This window comes from Sus scrofa, chromosome 3 (assembly GCF_000003025.6).
Source record: "Sus scrofa isolate TJ Tabasco breed Duroc chromosome 3, Sscrofa11.1, whole genome shotgun sequence".
Taxonomy (NCBI): domain Eukaryota; kingdom Metazoa; phylum Chordata; class Mammalia; order Artiodactyla; family Suidae; genus Sus; species Sus scrofa.
The window spans coordinates 114,556,464-114,574,977 of NC_010445.4; the positions used below are offsets into that span (position 1 = coordinate 114,556,464).

General features: G+C 39.2%; 1 protein-coding gene across 3 annotated transcripts in view; it reads right to left on the reverse strand.

The window, feature by feature from the left end:
* LOC100738909 (protein FAM228B) overlaps nucleotides 1–18,514 on the reverse strand; it is a 40,771-nt gene that overhangs the window by 19,241 nt on the left and 3,016 nt on the right. For 2 of the 3 annotated variants that reach the window (XM_021088366.1, XM_021088367.1), the window contains exons 2-6: nucleotides 17,410–17,478; nucleotides 10,282–10,473; nucleotides 9,212–9,292; nucleotides 5,977–6,064; nucleotides 5,726–5,882 (exon numbers count right to left, since the gene is read on the reverse strand). In XM_021088366.1, coding sequence (XP_020944025.1) covers nucleotides 5,726–5,882; nucleotides 5,977–6,064; nucleotides 9,212–9,292; nucleotides 10,282–10,473; nucleotides 17,410–17,478 — 587 coding nt within the window. Of the gene's footprint in view, nucleotides 1–5,721; nucleotides 5,883–5,976; nucleotides 6,065–9,211; nucleotides 9,293–10,281; nucleotides 10,474–17,409; nucleotides 17,479–18,514 lie in introns of those variants that run through there. The other variant, XM_021088368.1, reaches the window with a different exon arrangement.

Below are 18,514 nucleotides of genomic sequence, written 5' to 3' on the forward strand. Positions count from 1 at the left end.
GTGAGCTGTGGTGTAGGTTGCAGACGAGGCTTGGATCCTGAGTTGCTGTGGCTCTGGTGTAGGCTGGCAGTTACAGCTCTGATTTGACCCCTAGCCTTGGAACTTCCATATGCCGTGGGAGCGGCCCAAGCAATGGCAAAATGACAATAAATAAATAAATAAATAAATAAGCGAGCTATCAAGTGACAAAAAGACATGGAGAAAACAAATGCGTATTACTATGTGAAAGAAGCCAGTCTGAAAAATGACTGTGTGTATAATGTATTGCAGATTCTAGCTATACCACATTCTGGAAAAGACAAAACCACATGGATAGTAAAAAGGTCAGTAGTTATTAGGGGTTTATGGAGAAAGAAGGATAAATAAGTAAAACGCAAAGGATTTTTAGGTTAGTGGAACTATCCCATGTGACACTGCAATGGTAGATACATGACATTATGCAATTGTCAAAATCCATGTAACTATTCACCAAGAGTAAACTCTACAGACTTTAGTTAGTGATAATGTAACTACTTGTGACCCAATATTGGTTCATAAAACATAACAAATGTACCACATTAATGCAAGATGTTAACAGAGGAAACTGAAGCAGGGCAGTGGTGAGGATGGAATCTATGAAAATTTGTTGCACTTTCCACTTAAATTTTTAAAACTGCTCTTAAAAAAAAAATTATTAGGAATTCCCACTGTGGCACAATAACAGAACCTGGATGCAGGTTCAATCCCCAGCCCAGAACAGTGGGTTAAAGGATCTGGCATTGCCACAGCTACGACGAATTCCATATGTTGCAGTGTGGCCAAAAAATAAAAAAAAATAATAATAAAGCCTATTAATCAAAAACAAAGATACTAGACCTAAAATTTTCATGAATTGTTAAAGGCCAAGTGTGGGCTAGCATGTCACTTTGGAATAGCTACTAGTGTTACACAGGAAGTGTTTACTTTCTTGTGCAAGCTCTTTTCCATAGGCCTGCACTAGGTGCTAACAAAAAAGACTGGGGAGTTCCCTGGTGGCCTACTGGGTTAAGGATCCAGCATTGTCACTGCGTAGTGCTAGTATAGCTTGGGTCACTGCTTTGGAGCGGATTCGATTCCTGACCAGGAACTTCCACATGTCACGGGCAAGGCCAAAAAAGAAAGAAAGATTAGGCCCAGACCAGAAAACAGAGACCACCTCCATAAATGGCAAAGATGTGCAGGAAGAGAGTGACAATGCTAGGTAAACAAATGCAATGCTCTTGGCACTTCCCTGGACCCTTCCCTACTACAAAGCAAAGCCTTAAGCTGCTGGAGTAAGGGAAGCAAACTCTTTTTCTTCCAGGACAATAAGCAAAGATCTAGGGCTTCTGGGAGGGGAGTAAAAGAAAAACTAATCTACCTTATGAGGAGGGATGGGAAATCTTCTCACACCCAGGACAGAGTTAAGGCTCCATGGTTACTAAGATAGGGATAGGAGTAAAAACCCTATGTCCCAGGGGAAGGCACAAGAAATTGCCTTGTGCCCAGAATCCTGTAACTATACCAAGCAGGTGTTTGGTACTCTTGAAAGAGGGGCAGGAAACTACCATCCAAGAACCACAAAAGACACAAGATAGTGTTTGGGTATGACAAGGAGAAGAGAAAAGAACTCCTAACAAAGTCCTACTCCTGAAGCCCAAGCACATAGGGTTTTCCTAAAACTGAAGCTAGATAAAGAAAATAGACAATATTCTTCCGCCCTTCCTTTGAGCAACAGCAGTATACTTCTGGGGTGAGGCAAGAGCATGGAGAGACCTCACTCCCTCCACCTCTGCGATGCAGGCTTATAGCGATAAACAAAAACTGAGGGGGGCCCAGGAACACCTGAGAAAACCCATCAGGTACCCCAGCCCCTACCCTAAGCACACAGTAAAAGCAGCCGAATATTAGACGCATTTGAAGCCTATGGTGCACTGAAGGTGACAACAGCAATAATACCTAAAACCAGCTCAGTTTCTGACTGGATAGGCTCAATTCTCCACACCAGTGCTGGACAGAAGAACAGGCATTTTCTAGACACAAATATTCAGAATATACACATTCTAGGCATAAATATTAAGTCTACACTGTTCTACCTGTATTGCCTGGTATTCAATAAAATAAATTACAAAACAGGGAGTCCCCATTGTGACACAGCAGAAATGAATCCAACTAGTATCCATGAGGATGCGGGTCCGATCCCTGGCCATGCTCAGTGCGTCCAGGATATGGTGTTGCTGTAAGCTGTGATGCAGGCTGCAGATGTGGCTTGGATCTGGCATTGCTGTAGCTGTGGTGTAGGCTGGCAGCTGTAGCTCTGATTTGACCCCTAGCCTAGGAACTTTCATGTGCTGTGGGTGCGACCCTAAAAAGCCAAAAAAAAAAAAAAAAAAAAAAAAAAAAAAAAATTACAAAAAAAACATGCCCAAATAAGCAAGACAAAATAACACATTATGAAACAATCAGCAAAACCAGATTCAGAATAACCTCACCTTTGGAACTCTCAAATAAGGAATTGAAAATAACAATGATTGATATGTTAAAGACTCTAGTGGAAAGATGAACAATATGTATGTGCAGATGGAAAATTTTAGAAAAACGTAAAATATGTGAAACAAATCAAATGGAAATACTAGAAATACAAATCTTCACATCACAGATGGAGAATTCCTCTGATGGGCTCTTCAGTAAGGAAAGGCTCATTTGATGGTGATTAGTAGACAGGACACAGCTGAGGAAAAAAAAAATTTTTTTTTTTTTGTTTTTCCTAGTGTCGCACCCACAGCATAAGGAGGTTCCCAGGCTAGGGGTCTGATCGGAGCTGCAGCCTCTGGCCTACACCACAGCCACAGCAACACAGGATCCAAGCCACGTCTGCAACCCACACCACAGGTCACGGCAATGCCGGATCCTTAACCCACTGAGCAAGGCCAGGGATCGAACCTGCAACCTCTTGGTTCCTAGTCAGATTTGTTAAACACTAAGCCACGACAGGAACTGAAGAAAAACTCTTAAACCTAGGTCAGAAGATACAAATTCATACAACTCAACGACAAAAAAACAACTCACTTGAAAAACAGACTATTACATTTAGAATTAAAAGGCAATGAGGTCCTACTGTATAGCACAAGAACTATATCCAATATCTCAGGAAAGAACATGATGGGGGATGATATGAGAAAACGAATGTACATATATATAAGTTAGATATATGACTGGGTCACTTTGCTATACAGCAGAAACTGGCACAACATTGTCAATCAATTGTACTTTAATAATAATTTTTTAAAAAAGGTCATTAGAAATTGTCCAATTGAAATACAAGTAGGAAAAAAACAAACAACAGAGTAAGAGCTAAGGGACGATATCAAATGGTCTAACATATATATAATTGGGAGTCTCAGAAAGGGAAAAAAAAAAAAAAAAGACTGCAGCTAAAAACAGAACTACTATTCAGTATTTCCACTTGTGAGAATCTATCTGAAAAGAACAAAAACACTAATTTGAAAAGATACATGCACTCCAATAATCAGAGCAGCTTTATTTAAAATGGCCAACATGTGGAAACAACCTAAGTGTGTATCAACAGATGAATGAATAAAGACGTGATACACATACACACACAATGCAATACTACTCAGCCATAAAAAAGCCAAATTTTTCCATTTGTAGCAACATAGAGGTATTATACTAAGTGAAACAAGTCAGAGAAAGACAAATATTGTATATGATTTAAATGTGGAATCTAAAAAATAAACTAGTGGAGTTCCTGTAATGGCACAATAGTTAACGAATCCGACTAGGAACCATGAGGTTGCGGGTTTGGTCCCTGCCCTTGCTCAGTGGGTTGAGGATCCAGCGTTGCCATGAGCTGTGGTGTAGGTTACAGACATGGCTCGGATCCCGCGTTGCTGTGGCTCTGGTGTAGGCCGACGGCTACAGCTCCGATTTGACCCCTAGCCTGGGAACCTCCATATGCCTCGGAGTGGCCCTAGAAATGGCTAAAAGACAAATAAATAAATAAATAAATAAATAAATAAATAAATAAACAAACTAGTGAATTTATCAAAAAGGAACAGACTCACAGATAGAGAGAAAAAACTAGTGGTTACCACTGGGGAGAGAGAAGGGGAAGGAGCAAGCTAGGAGTAGGGGATTAAGAGGTAAAAATTACTATGTGTAAAATAAATAAGCTACAGGGCTATATTGTACAGCATAGGGAATATAGCCAATATTTTATAATAACTATAAATGGACTATAACCTTTAAAAATTATGAATCAGGAGTTCCCACTGTGGCACAGCAGAAACAAATCTGACTAGGAACCATGAGGTTTCGGGTTTGATCCCTGGCCTCACTCAGGGGATTAAGGGTCCAGCGTTGTGGTGACCTGTGGTATAGGCCAGTGGCTACAGTTCCAATTAGACCCCTTGCCTGGGAATCTCCATATGCCGCGGGTGCAGCCCTCAAAAGAAAACAAAACAAAAAAAATTGTGAATCACTGTGTTGTATAAATGAAACTTAATATTGTACATCACCTATAATTCAATTAAAAGCAAAAAACACAGGAGTTCCCATCGTTGCTCAGTGGTTAACAAATCTGACTAGGAACCATGAGGTTGCAGACGTGGCTCGGATCCCGCATTGCTGTGGCTCTGGCGTAGGCTGGCAGCTATAGCTCTGATTAGACCCCTAGCCTGGGAACCTCCATGTGCCATGGGAGCAGCCCTAGAAAAAAGGCAAAAAGACCAAAAGAAAAAAGAAAAAAAACCAACAGAAAGAATACAGCATAAGAAATATTTGGGGAGGAGTTCCCGTCGTGGCACAGTGGTTAACGAATCCGACTAGGAACCATGAGGTTGCGGGTTCGGTCCCTGCCCTTGCTCAGTGGGTTAACCATCCGGCGTTGCCGTGAGGTGTGGTGTAGGTCGCAGACGCGGCTCGGATCCTGCGTTGCTGTGGCTCTGGTGTAGGCCGGTGGCCACGGCTCCGATTCGACCCCTAGCCTGGGAACCTCCATATGCCGAGGGAGCGGCCCAAGAAATAGCAAAAAAAAAAAAAAAAAAAGACAAAAAAAAAAGAAATATTTGGGGGAAAAAAAAAGAAATATTTGAAGAGTTCTCACTGTGGTGCATTGGAAACCAAACCTGCATGAGGATGCAGGTTCAATACCTGGCCTCGCTCAGTAGGTTGGGGATCCAGTGCTGCCATAAGCTATGGTGTAGGTTGCAGATGGCTCAGATCCCACATTGCTGTGGCTGTGGTGAAGGCTGGAAGCTGTAGCTCCAATTCGATCCCTACCCTGGGGACTTCCACATACCACTAGTGTGGCCCTAAAAAGCCAATAATAATAATAATAATAATAATAAAAGAAAGAAAGAAATATTTTAAATGATAACAGCCTAGAATTATCCCCCAAATAATGAAAGACATCGAACCACAGATACAGGATCTCAGAGACCCCTAAGTAGGATAAACAGAAAGAAAGGGAAAAAAACACCTAAACACATCATTGTCTAGTTAATAAAAACCAATGACAAAATCTAGAAAGTATGCAGGAAAAAAGAAACATCACATACAGAGGAACAAAGACAAGAATTAAAGTAGATTTCTCATTAAAAAATGGAATTTAAAAAAATCTTAATTATAACAAAATTTACATCACTGTCTCAAGAAAAAGCTTTCAAATTCCAAGAGGTTCCATAATTTCTCTTATATTGACCATTACCTGCTCCTTTTACAAAATTCACTTTCTATGTAGTTTGTAGGCAGTTTAAGCCATTCATTTGGAGTCATAAAGTGCCTTGAATTAGAAATTCCTGGAAGTCTGGAATGTAGTTTGGCCTTCTCAATCTCTTTAAATTCTTTCATTGCATATATTTTGCCTGCAGGAAGATTAGCAACCTAAGTTAGCACCCATAAGTACAACTCCCATTGCTCTAGGGTTATGAAACCACACAGCAATTAGAAACTAAGTACCAGTCTCGCACTGAAGAAGAGTTCTTTTCCCATCGTCTTTATCATATTGTGCCTTTTTCAAAGGGTCACGAAAAGGTGGGATGATAACCTACAAGAAAAGCACTTCTTTGAGTACTGGGTTGCAGGGGTTTTTTTTCAGTCTAATCGAAGCACCAATGTATGGCTCTTATGCCAAAATAATCAAGATTATAGTTTCTACAGAGTTCCTGTCGTGGCTCAGTGATTAACAAATTCGACTAGGAACCACGAGGTTGTGGGTTCGATCCCTGGCCTCGCTGAGTCAGTTAAGGACCCAGCATTGCCCTGATCTGTGGTGTGGGTTGCAGGCATGGCTCGGATCCCACATTGCTGTGGCTCTAGCGTAGGCCGGCAGCTACAGCTCCGATTAGACCCCCAGCCTGGGAACCTCCATATGCCATGGGAGCGACCCTAAAAAAGGCAAAAAAAAAAAAAAGATTATAGTTTCTACAAACTAATGGCAATCTAATTACACATATATTTTAACACATCACAAAGAGACGAGAGAGCTCCAATACATCTGTTAGCCAAGGCCCTCCAGCCAAAGAAACATGGTTAGCTCTTGTTTTAATAGCCTTTTCAGATCATTGTGGATATTCTATTAAGATACTATACCCAAACTCAACAAGTGGCAGTTTCTTAAAAGTTTATCTATAATGTAGGATCTGAAACCATATCAATGGATTATTCAAACTCTGCTATATTAAAAATCCATTGGTAAAAGGGAGATAATATGTGGCACCATCATGAAAACTTTTGGCCCAATGGACTGCTACAAGAGTTTTAGGGCTGTCAAAGGTCTATCTACCTCATTTTGAGAATTGCTGCTATAACCTCAATGTACTCAGCTTACCTTAAGAAGTGACCTTCAGCTTTATTTAGAGGCAGCATGGTGAAAGAACAGAATGGAATTTTGGTATCAAAAAAAGGAACTGGTTTCAATTCCCAAATTCTGACATTTACTAGCTGTGTTACTAGTTTGTGTGTCTAAGGCTCAAACTAAACTCTCAGTTTAACTCTCACCTATAATACTCCAATTTGGGGAAATATTTTAAAGACCTGCTTTACCCTGCAACTGCCAGTAGTTTAAAATGTCTATGATTCAAGACAGGTTTTTTTTTTGTTTTATGTTGTTTAATAATGCCCACTATTAGCAAAAGTGTGGGGAAAAAATAGATTCTCTGGAGGGTGTACAAGTTCATATAATCATTCTGGAGGACAATTTGGTGACATGAATCAAAATCATACATAACTTTTTTTTTTCTTTTTTGGCCAACCTGCAGTACACAGAGTTCCCAGGCCAGGGGTCAGATGGGGGCTGCAGTTGTGACCTAAGCTGCATTTGCAGCCACGCTGGATCCTCAACCCACTGTGCCAGGGCTGGGAATGGAACCTGCATTCCAGTGCTCCCAAGACGCCATTGATACCGTTGTGCCACAGCAGGAACTCCAAAGTCCTGCATAACTTTTAACCCAGCAATTCTACTAGCAACCTACCCTAAGGAAAAAATTAAGAAATAAATGTTCGGGAGTTCCCGTCGTGGCGCAGTGGTTAACAAATCCGACTAGGAACCATGAGGTTGCAGGTTCGGTCCCTGCCCTTGCTCAGTGGGTTAACGATCCGGCATTGCCATGAGCTGTGGTGTAGGTTGTAGATGTGGCTCGGATCCCGCGTTGCTGTGGCTCTGGCGTAGGCTGGCAGCTACAGCTCTGATTCGACCCCTAGCCTGGGAACCTCCATATGCCACGGGAGCGGCCCAAAGAAATAGCAAAAAGACAAAAAAAAAAAAAAAAAAAAAAAAAAGAAATGTTCGTCATGTCACTCATAACAGGGATAGGTCAAAAACCATCTAGAGATTCAATAGGTTGAAACTTAAAAAAAAAAAAAAAAAAAAAGATGGTACAGCACAATACTACATGTGGTTAGAAACACACCTACAATGGAGTTCTCTTGTAGTGCACTGCTGGTGGCATGGCGAGGGTTCAGTCCCTAGGCTGGGAGCTTCCCCATGTCACAAGCATGGCCCAAAACAAAAAACAAACAAACACACCTATACTTTGCTATTTAGAGCTGTGTAACATTGGACAAGTAACTTAACCTATTGGTAGCTCACTTGCCTTACTTGTAAATTTGCTGTGAATGTTGAACTACAATGAAAAAAATCTTAGCATTTGGTTAAGCCCTCAATGCAAGACAGCCACGATTAATAACAGAATACCATGCATTGATTAAAACTGTATATGTACATTTACTGACAAAGAAAGAAGCAAATCATAAAGTACTGAGGGGAAAAAAAGCAAATTTTAAAAACCTAACGTGTGGTATGTTACCCTTCTTGTTAAATAAAAAAAGGGGAAAAACACTTACAAAGAAGTCTTGGCGTTTCCATGTGGCTCAATGGGACAAGGATGTGGCATTGTCACTGCAGTGGCTCAGGTCACTGCTATGACACATGTTAGATCCCCAGCCAGGGAAGATGCTGTGGGCACAGCCAAAAAAAAAAAAAAACAAAAAAAAAAAACAAAAAAAACAAAAAACAAAGAAAGAAGTCTTAAAGGATACAAAGAAAAATGTTTGAGTTCATTCTGCGTAATGGAATTGTGAGCAGTCTTCTTAATTCAAAAATTGACTTTCTCATTTATAAATCATAAAAATGTATTACTTTTACAACACATTTAAAAGTCTATGGAATTTTTAAACACTAGCTATTATCCAATTATTACACACTATTTTCAAATTTTACAGAGGTTTAAGTTACTTTGGACTTTGGCTTTTTTGTTCCTTTCTAAGATACGGGGATGTGACACAATTCTTAGGACGTTACTGCATTCTTAGGGAATCACTAAAGGGCTATTTGTATATTAGAACTGCTCAAAAACCAAAGCACATTAATACCAAATTTAAAATTAGAAATCTACCTTCAGGAGTTCCCGCTGTGGTGCAGCAGAAACGAATTTGACTAGGAACCATGAGGTTGCGGGTTTGATCCCTGGCCTCACTCAGTGGGTTAAGGATCCAGCATTGCCCTGAGCTGTGGTGTACATCGCAGACGAGGCTCAGATCTGATGTTGCTGTGGCTGTGATGTAGGCTGGCAGCCATATCTCCAATTGGACCCCTAGCCTGGGAACCTCCATATGCTGCAGATGGGGCCCTAAAAAGACAAAAAAAAAAAAAAAAAAAAAAAGAGAGAGAGAAGAGGAAAAAAAAGAAATCTACCTTCAGAAAATTCGGGTCCTCTTTGTTCATGTAAAAAGGATCATATTCTTTTGGGTCATAATGCTCTATAAATGCATTTCCCTATAAGAAGGAAACAAAACCACACATAAGAACAAGAGGTGCATAATTAAATTCGAGCATAAGAGGACTTAAGAGTCCAATACACATTTCCACTCTAATGCTTCCAAATAGCATCAATGACAAACGCAAAAGGGGAGATCAAATGGAAATTAAATTTAATGTATCTAAGTAAAAAAATATTAGAGTGATGGAAGAAGTCAAATTAAAATTTGCAAGATTTTATTTATTTATTTATTTATTTATTTATTTATTTTGGCCATGCCCATGGCATATGGAAGTTCTCAGGCTAGGGATCAAATGTGAGCTGCAGCACAGCTGCAGCAATGCCAGATCCTTAACCCACTGCACCAGGCCAGGGACTGAACCTTCGCTGCCACAGAGATAACACCAGGTCCTTAATCCACTGCACTATAAAACTCCAAAATTTTCAAGATTTTAATAAAGGATATTGAAAACCAAAAGATTTGGGAATGTGTTTTTAGATTCTTACTATTCAGACATCACGGATCAGATCTCTTAAAAATGTGAGAATAGGAATATTTTATAGCTCTGTAAATAATCAAGTTCCAGAATTAAAAAATAAAAAGTCTTGAACCTAGAGTCCAAATTTTTAAATTTGTATATAAAATTAACACTTACATGGGTAAAACAAAGAAAAATGATTCTAATGTACACATTTAAATCCAGACATAAACTTTCCCTTCTATCCTATCCATATGCCCTGGATCTAAGAATAGCATTATGTGCTAGGGAGTGCCCTGGTGGCCTGGCATTAAGGACCTGGCATTGTCACTGCTGCAGCACAAGTTTGATCCCTTGCCTGGGAACTTCCAAATGCCCTAGGCACAGCCAAGAAAAAAAAAAGGAAAAGTATGTGCTACACATATACGGAGTTGCATTTACATATGCAGGCTGTTTGGAGGATTATAAATAAAGATAACTACAGTTTTTACACCAACTAAAAAAAGCATCAAGTGATCTCATTGTACCTTTTTATTTACATATTTTAAAAAACCATCCAATTCCTCTTGTCTCCTTTTTTTAATCTTCTTATGTGAACAAACTTTTTCTATAATTTTCTTCTGGAGAGGATCTGCCACATGGTCAATCCATCTTTTGTGTAATATTTCTTTTCTTCTTGCATTTAAGAATTCATGATGTTTTAAATACTTATCTAGTTCCTAGTAAACAGTGATAGGAAAGGCAAATATATTATCTTAAAGTTACCTCATTCTAAAATTTAAACTTCATTTATAAGAATAACCCATGAAAAAAATCATTCATTAATTACATCATTTATTTGGCTTCTGCTGTGTGACACAACACTGGAAACAAAGAATAAATAAATGAGATGATATGCCTGCTCTCTCTGGAAGAGAAACTATAAAACAAACCTACAAAACAAAGGAGCAGGAACAATATAGCAACAGATATAGGAGGCTCAAACTGATACTTGTATACCAGTTCCCTGCATCATTGTTCAGAACAGCCAAGAGGTGAAAACAATTCACTGTCCATCAACAGAGGGATGCTTAAACAAAATACAGCATATACATTCAATTGAATATCATGCAGCCATAAAAAAGGGGTGAAGTTCTGACACATGCTACAGCATGGATGAATCTTAAAAACAATATGCTAAGTGAAATATGCCAGATACAAAAGGACAAATGTTGTAGGATTCCACTTATATGAACTACCTAAAATAGGCAAATTCATAGAGACAGAAAATAAATAAGAGGTTACCACAAGGAGGGATGGAGAGTTACTACTTAGGAAGTACAAAGTTTTGGTTGGGGTGTGAAAAACTGTTGGAAACAGTGGTAATGGTTGCGTATCACATGAATGTAATTAATGTCACTGAAATATACATTCAAAAATGGTTAAAAAAGAAATTTTTATGTTATATATATATTTTACCACAATAGGAAAATTAAATATTTTAAAAAGATTTCTAAATTTATAAACATTTGGGATGGGCCTTAAAGTTGGAGTTGCTGTTATGACTCAGTGGGTTACAAATCTGACTAGGATCTATAAGGATGCAGGTTCAATCTCTGGCCTCACTCAGTGGGGTAAGGATCCAGTGTTGCAGGGAGCTACAGTGTAGGTCACAGACGCAGCTTGGATCCTGTGTTGCTGTGGCTGTAGCATAGGCCGGCAACTGCAGCTCCAATTTGACCCCTAGCCTGGGAACCTCCACGACACAGGTGTGGCCCATAGAAGCAAAAAAAAAAAAAAAAAAAAAGGAATAGAACTATCTAATACAAGAAGGAATAACAGAGAATAAGGAAGAAGAATATTCTACTAAGAAAAAAAAAGACAAGAGTTAAAAGGCAGAACCATAGCATAACTTGGTACAACTTGTAGCTTGCAAAGAAAATGCCTAAATTAGGCTATAAACTAAAGCATTCTCACCAAAACTTCTCAAACACTTTTCACCTAGCTAATTAAATCACGTGATTACTAGGACCAACAATATGAAATTTAAAATGAAAAAAACAAAAATAAAAATCCTGAGATCAGGAGTTCCCGTCATGGCTCAGTAGAAACAAATCTGAGGAGTATCCATGAGGATGCAATTTCAATACCTGGCCTCCCTCAGTGGGTTAAGGATCCAGCGTTGCTGTGAGATGTGGTTTAGGTCACAGCAACGTGTGATCCAAGCTCATTGCTGTGGCTGTGGTATAGGCCAGCAACTGCACCTCTAATTCAACCCCTAGCCTGAGAACTTCCATATGCCATGGGCGTGGCCCTAAAAAGACAAAAAAACAAACAAACAAAAAAAAAAAAACCAACCCTGGAGTTCCCATCAGGGCATGGCAGAAACGATTCTCTCTAGGAACCATGAGGTTGCAGGTTTGATCCCTGGCCTCGCTCAGCGGGTTAAGGATCCAGTGTTGCCGTGAGCTGTGTTGTAAGTCACAGACATGGCTTGGATTCCTTGTTGCTATGGCTGTGGTGTAGGCTGGCAGCTGTAGCTCCAATTTGACCCCTATCTTGAGAACCTCCATATGCCGCAAGTGTGGCCCTCAAAAGCAAAATAAATAAATAAAATATTAGTACAAAAAAAAATGGAAAGGCAGAGAATTATGACTCAGATAAGGGAATAAGAAAAAACACCAGAAAAACAGCTAAGTGATCTGAAGATTACCAGCCTCCATGAAAAAGACTTTGGACTAATGATAGTAAAGATGTTTCGAGATCTTTGAAATAAACTGGAGGCAAAGATTGATAAATTACAAGAAACACTGAGCAAAGAATAGAAGATTTGAGGATTAAGTAAGCAGATATAGAAAATATAATAACTGAAATAAAAAATTCACTCAGCAACTGAAAGCAGAATACAGGAGGCAGAAGAATGAATAAGAGAGGTGGAAGACTAGTGGAAATCACTGTCACAGAAAAGAAAAGAGAAAAAAGACTTAAAAGAAATGAAGACAGTCTAAGAGAACTCTGGGACAATGTTAAATGCACCAGCATCCGTATCATGGGAGTGAAAGGAGGAGGAGAGAAAGGCCAGAGAAAATATTTGAAGAGATAATAGCCGAAAACTTCCCTAACAGAGGAAAGGAATCACTTATTCAGATCCAGGAAGCACAACAAGTACCATATAAAATAAACCCAAAGAGGAACACCCTAAGACACATATTAGTCAAACTGACTAAAAGTAAAGACAAAGAGAAAATATTGAAAGCAGCTATGGAAGAGAAACAAACATACATGGGAACCCCAGTAAGGTTATCGGCAGATTTCTCAACAAAAACTCTGCAGGCCAAAAGGCAGTGGCACGATATACTTAAGAAGATGAAAGAAAAAAAAAACCTCCAACCAAGATTGCTCTACCCAGCAAGGCTCTCATTCAGATTTGAAGGAGAAATCAAAAGCTTTACAGACGAGCAAAAACTAAGAGAATTCAGCACCACTAAATCAGCTTTACAACAAATACTAAAGGAACTTCTCTAGGTGGAAAAGAAAAGGCCACAACTAGAATAAAAATATTACAAATGACAAGGCTCACAGGTAAGGCATACATATAGTAAAGGTAGGAAATCATCCACACACAAATATGTTACCAAAACCAGAACTCGTGAAGAGGGCACAAATGCAAAACACTGGAGATACACTTGCAATTAAGAGACCAACAACATAAATCAATCTTGTATATATATAAATTCCTATATTGAAACTTCATGGTAACTGCAAACCAAAAATCCACAATAGATACACACACAAATAAGAAAAAGCAATACAAACACAACACTAAAGATAGTCATCAAACCACAAGAGAACAGAACAAGAGAAGGGAATAAAAAAGACCAACAAAAACAAATCCAAAACAACTGCTAAAAATGGCAATAAGAAAATAGATAAATGTAAATGTACTAAATGCCCCAATAAAAAAACACAGACTGGCTGATGGATACAAAAACAATACCCATATACATGCTGCCTTCAAGAGACTCACTTCAGTTCTAGGGACACATACAAACTGAAAATTAGAGGACAGAAGAAAATATTCCATGCAAACGGAAATCAAAAGAAAGCTGGAGTATCAATATTAATATCAGACAAAATAAACCTTAAAGAAAAGAATATTAGACAAAAAAGGACATTACATATTGATCAAATGATCGATTCAGGAAGAAGGAATAACAATTGCAAAAATATATGCACCCAAAAGAAGATCACCACAATTTATAAGGCAACTGCTAACAATCTTAAAAAGAGAAATAAAAGTAATCCAAATTAGAAAAGTAAAATTATTACTGCAGTTGACATGATACTATACCTAGAAAATCCTAAAAATGCTACCTGAAAACTTAGAGCTCATCAGTGAATTTGGTAAAGTTGAAGGATACAAAATTAATACATAGAAATTGACAGCATTTCTATATACTAACAATGAAAGATCAGAAATAGGGAAACAATCCCATTTACCATCACACCAAAAAGAATAAAGAATAAACCTACCAAAAGAGACAAAAGACCTATACTCTGAAAACTACAAGATGCTGATGAAAGAAATCAAAGAGGACACAAACAGATGGAAAGATACACCATGCTCTTGGACTGGAAGAATCAATATTGTCAAAATGACTATACTACCAAAGGCAATCTATAGATTCAATGCAATCCCTATCAAATTACCAAGGACATTTTTCACAGAACTCAAACAAAATATTTTAAAGTTTGTTTGGAAGCACAAAAAACCCAGAATAGCTGAAGCCATTCTGAGAAAGGAAAATGAAGCTGGAGGAATCAGGCCCCCTGACTTCAGACGATACTACAAAGCTACAGTCATCAAAACAAAAGAGTACTGGCACAAAAACACAAATCTAGATCAGTAGAACAAGACAGGAAGCCCAGAATTAAACCCATGCACCTACAGTTACCTAATCTATGACAAAGGAGTGGTGCTGGGAGAACTGGACAGCTACATGTAAAAGAATGAAATTAGAATACTACCTAACACCTTACACACACACACACACACACACACACACACACACACACGCACGCACACACAAGGTCAAAATGAATTAAAGCTAAATATACGACCAGATACTATAAAACTCTTAGAGGAAAACATAGGCTGAACACTCTCTGACATAAACCACAGCAATATCTTCTCAGATCCACCTCCTAGAGGAATGAGACCTAATTAAACTTAAAAGTTTTTGCACAGCAAAGGAAACCCTAAACACAATGAAAAGACAGGAGTTTCCATCGTGGATCAGCAGAAACGAACCTTACTAGTATCCACGAGGACGCAGGTTCAATCCCTGGACTCGCTCAGTGGATTAAGGATCCACTGTTGCCGTGAGCTATGGTGTAGGTTGCAGGTGTGGCTCAGATCCAGCATTGGCATGGCTGTGGCGTAGGCTGGCAGCTACAGCTCTGATTTGATCCCTAGCCTGGGAACCTTGAAATGCCACAGGTGCAGCCCTGAAAAGACAAAAAAGAAAAGCCCAAGAGACAACCCACGGAATGGGAGAAATATCTGCAAATGAAGCAACAGACAAGGGATTAATGTCCAAAATATATAAACACCTCCTGCAGCTGAATATCAAAAAAACAAACAACCCCATCCAAAAAACGGGCACAAGATCTAAACAGACAGTTTTCCAAAGAAGACATAGAGATGGCCAAAAAACACATGAAAAGATATTCAACATCGCTAATTATTAGAGAAATGCAAATTAAAACTACTATGAGGCACGACCATACACCAGCCAGAATGGCCATCATCAAAAAGTCTATAAACAATAAATATTGGAGAGGATGTGGAGAAAAGCAAATCTTCTTACACTGCTGGTGGGAATGTAAAGTGGTACAACCACTATAGAAAATAGTATGGAGATTCCTCAAAAAACTAAAAACAGAATTATCACTTGATCCAGCAACCCCACTCCTGGGCATCTATCCAGAGAAAACAATGACTCAAAAAGATACTTGCACACCAGAGTTCACTGCAGCACTACAAACAATAGCCAAGACATGGAAGGATCCTACGTGTCCATTGACAGAGGAGTGGATAAAGATGTGGTACATATAAACAATGGTGTATTACTCAGCCATAAAAAGGAATGAAATAATGGCACTTGCAGCAACATGGATGAACCTAGAAATTATCATGCTAAGGTGAAGTTAGACAGACACAAATATATCACTTACATGTGAAATCTAAAAAAAGGACAAAATGAACTTCCTTGCAGAACAGAAACTGATGCACAGACTTTGAAAAACTTACTGTTACCACAGGAGACAGGTTTGGGGGTGACGGGCTGGGGGTTTGGGATGGAAATGTTGAAAAATTGGGTTGTGATGATGGCTGTACAACTATAAATACAGTAAAATCAACTGAGTTAAAAAAAAAATCCTGAAGTTCCCATGATGGCTCAGCAGAAACGGACCCAACTAGTATCCCGATCCCTGTCCTCACTCAGTGGATCAAAGGTACGGCATAGCCATGAGCTGTGGTGTAGGTTGCAGACATGTCTCAGATCCCACTGTTGCTGTGGCTGTGGTGTAGGCCAGTAGCTGCAGCTCCAATTTGACCCCTAGCCTGGAACTTCCATATGCCCAAGGTGTGGCCCTAAAAAGACAAAAAAAAAAAAAACCTGAGATCTTCTTCAGGCCCTATCCCTCCCTAGCTTCAACCAAACATTTCAATCATTCTTAATAAATAGTTCCTATACTTTTTTAATTTTTTTTCTTCTTTAGCCGCCATGTGGCATATGGAATTCCTGGGCCAGGAATCAGATCTGAGCTGCAGTTGTAACCTACACTGCAATGGGGCAACGCCAGATTCTTATAATCCACTGTGCCAGACAAGGATTGAACTTGCGTCCTGATGCTACAGAGATGCAGTGGATCCCACTGTGCCACAGCAGGAACTCCTCCTTTTAAAACAACTCCAAAGAAAATTCTTTCAAAACAAAAATAGGGGGAGTTCCCGTCGTGGGTCAGTGGTTAACGAATCCGACTAGGAAGCATGAGGTTGTGGGTTCGATCCCGGGCCTTGTTCAGTGGGTTAAGGATCCAGCGTTGCCGTGACCTGTGGTGTGGGTTGCAAGCGTGGCTCGGATCCTTTGTTGCTCTGGCTGTGGTGCAGGCCAGCGGCTACAGCTCTGATTGGACCCCTAGCCTGGTAACCTCCATAGGCTGTGGGAGCAGCCCAAAGAAATAGCAAAAAAGACAAAAAAAAAAAAAAAAAGTTACTCACTCCAATGTTTTATATACTTCACAAGGATATCTTGTCTTATAATTAAGCCCATCCTGCTACAGCTAAAGCCTTGTTCTTACCTATGTTCACCTGAGTAATAATTGGTTAGTGTGTCCCCATAACAACTCTTAAAGCTATTAAGAATACACAGTGACTCCACAGACCCCACTAAAATGAAGAAACAAGTGAGCAGGAGGAAACTCTTATAAGGAATTCCCACAAAGTATATGAAGAAAAGTATATTTTAAAAAATCTCAGAGATTAAAGCCAAATGTAAAGGCTAATGAGTGTTTTAAATGTTTTCTAAAGTTTTTATGACAGTGTACTACATCTAAAATGGAAAAATAAGTTTTTTTTAACTGAGAGACATTCTGTAGCCAATTCTTACCTTAATTACATAATTTTCTCTGTATAATACTGACTGAATAGCTGCATCAATATCTTCTTTGGCTAACACCTAAAATGACAGAATGAAACTTTGAAAATCAAATATTTTTAAAATTCTATTAATACCACTACCTAGACTCATAATATTTTATGTGACATACATATCCCTGGAAAGTTCTCTTTAAGTTCCATTTTTCTACCTTAAATCATATATCATCAAGTACTTTCAAAAGAACTGAATCTTTCTTCTCTCAGCTACAGTTCATTCTAGGGCAGGTCACAGACATTTTGAGTTCCATGATGGTCAAATGACTTGCCAAGAGTCACACAGTAGGTAAAACCCATCTCTTTTCACATCCAATAAAGTGATACAATCAGGCCTCTATCTGAATTCACTGTCATTAATGGATTCTATTTGAGCTATCAAATATTAGTAAATTTTTTAATAAACAAGTCATATTTTCAATATTTTAAAGCAATACAATCTTTAGGAAACAGTTCATAAAATTAAAATTTTCCAATTCATAACAAATCTTCCACAATTAAATATCTGCCAGAAAATACAAGAGGTTGGAGTTTCCATGGCTCAGTGGTAATGAACCTGACAAGTACCCATGAGAACTGGCCTTGCTCAGCAAGTTAAGCATCCAGCATTGCCAAGAGCCGTGGTACAGGTTGCAGATGTGGCTCAGATCCTGCGTTGCTGCGGATGTGGTGCAGGCTGGCAGTTATAGCTCTGATTAGACCCCTAGCTTGGGAACTTCCATGTGCCACGGTTTGGCCCTAAAAAGACCAAAAAGAAAAAAATTAATAAAAGGTTGATTTTCAGCATACATGTGAATGTAATTAATGCCATCAAATTATACACTTTTTTTTTTTTTGTCTTTTCTTGAGCCACTCCCACGGAGCATATGGAGGTTCCCAGGAAAGGGGTCCAATCGGAGCTATACCCACTGGCCTACACCAGAGCCACAGCAACGCGGGATCCGAGCCACATCTGTGACCCACACCACAGCTCATGGCAATGCCAGATCCTTAACCCACTGAGCAAGGCCAGGGATTGAACCTGCAACCTCATGGTTCCTAGTCAGATTTGTTAACCACTG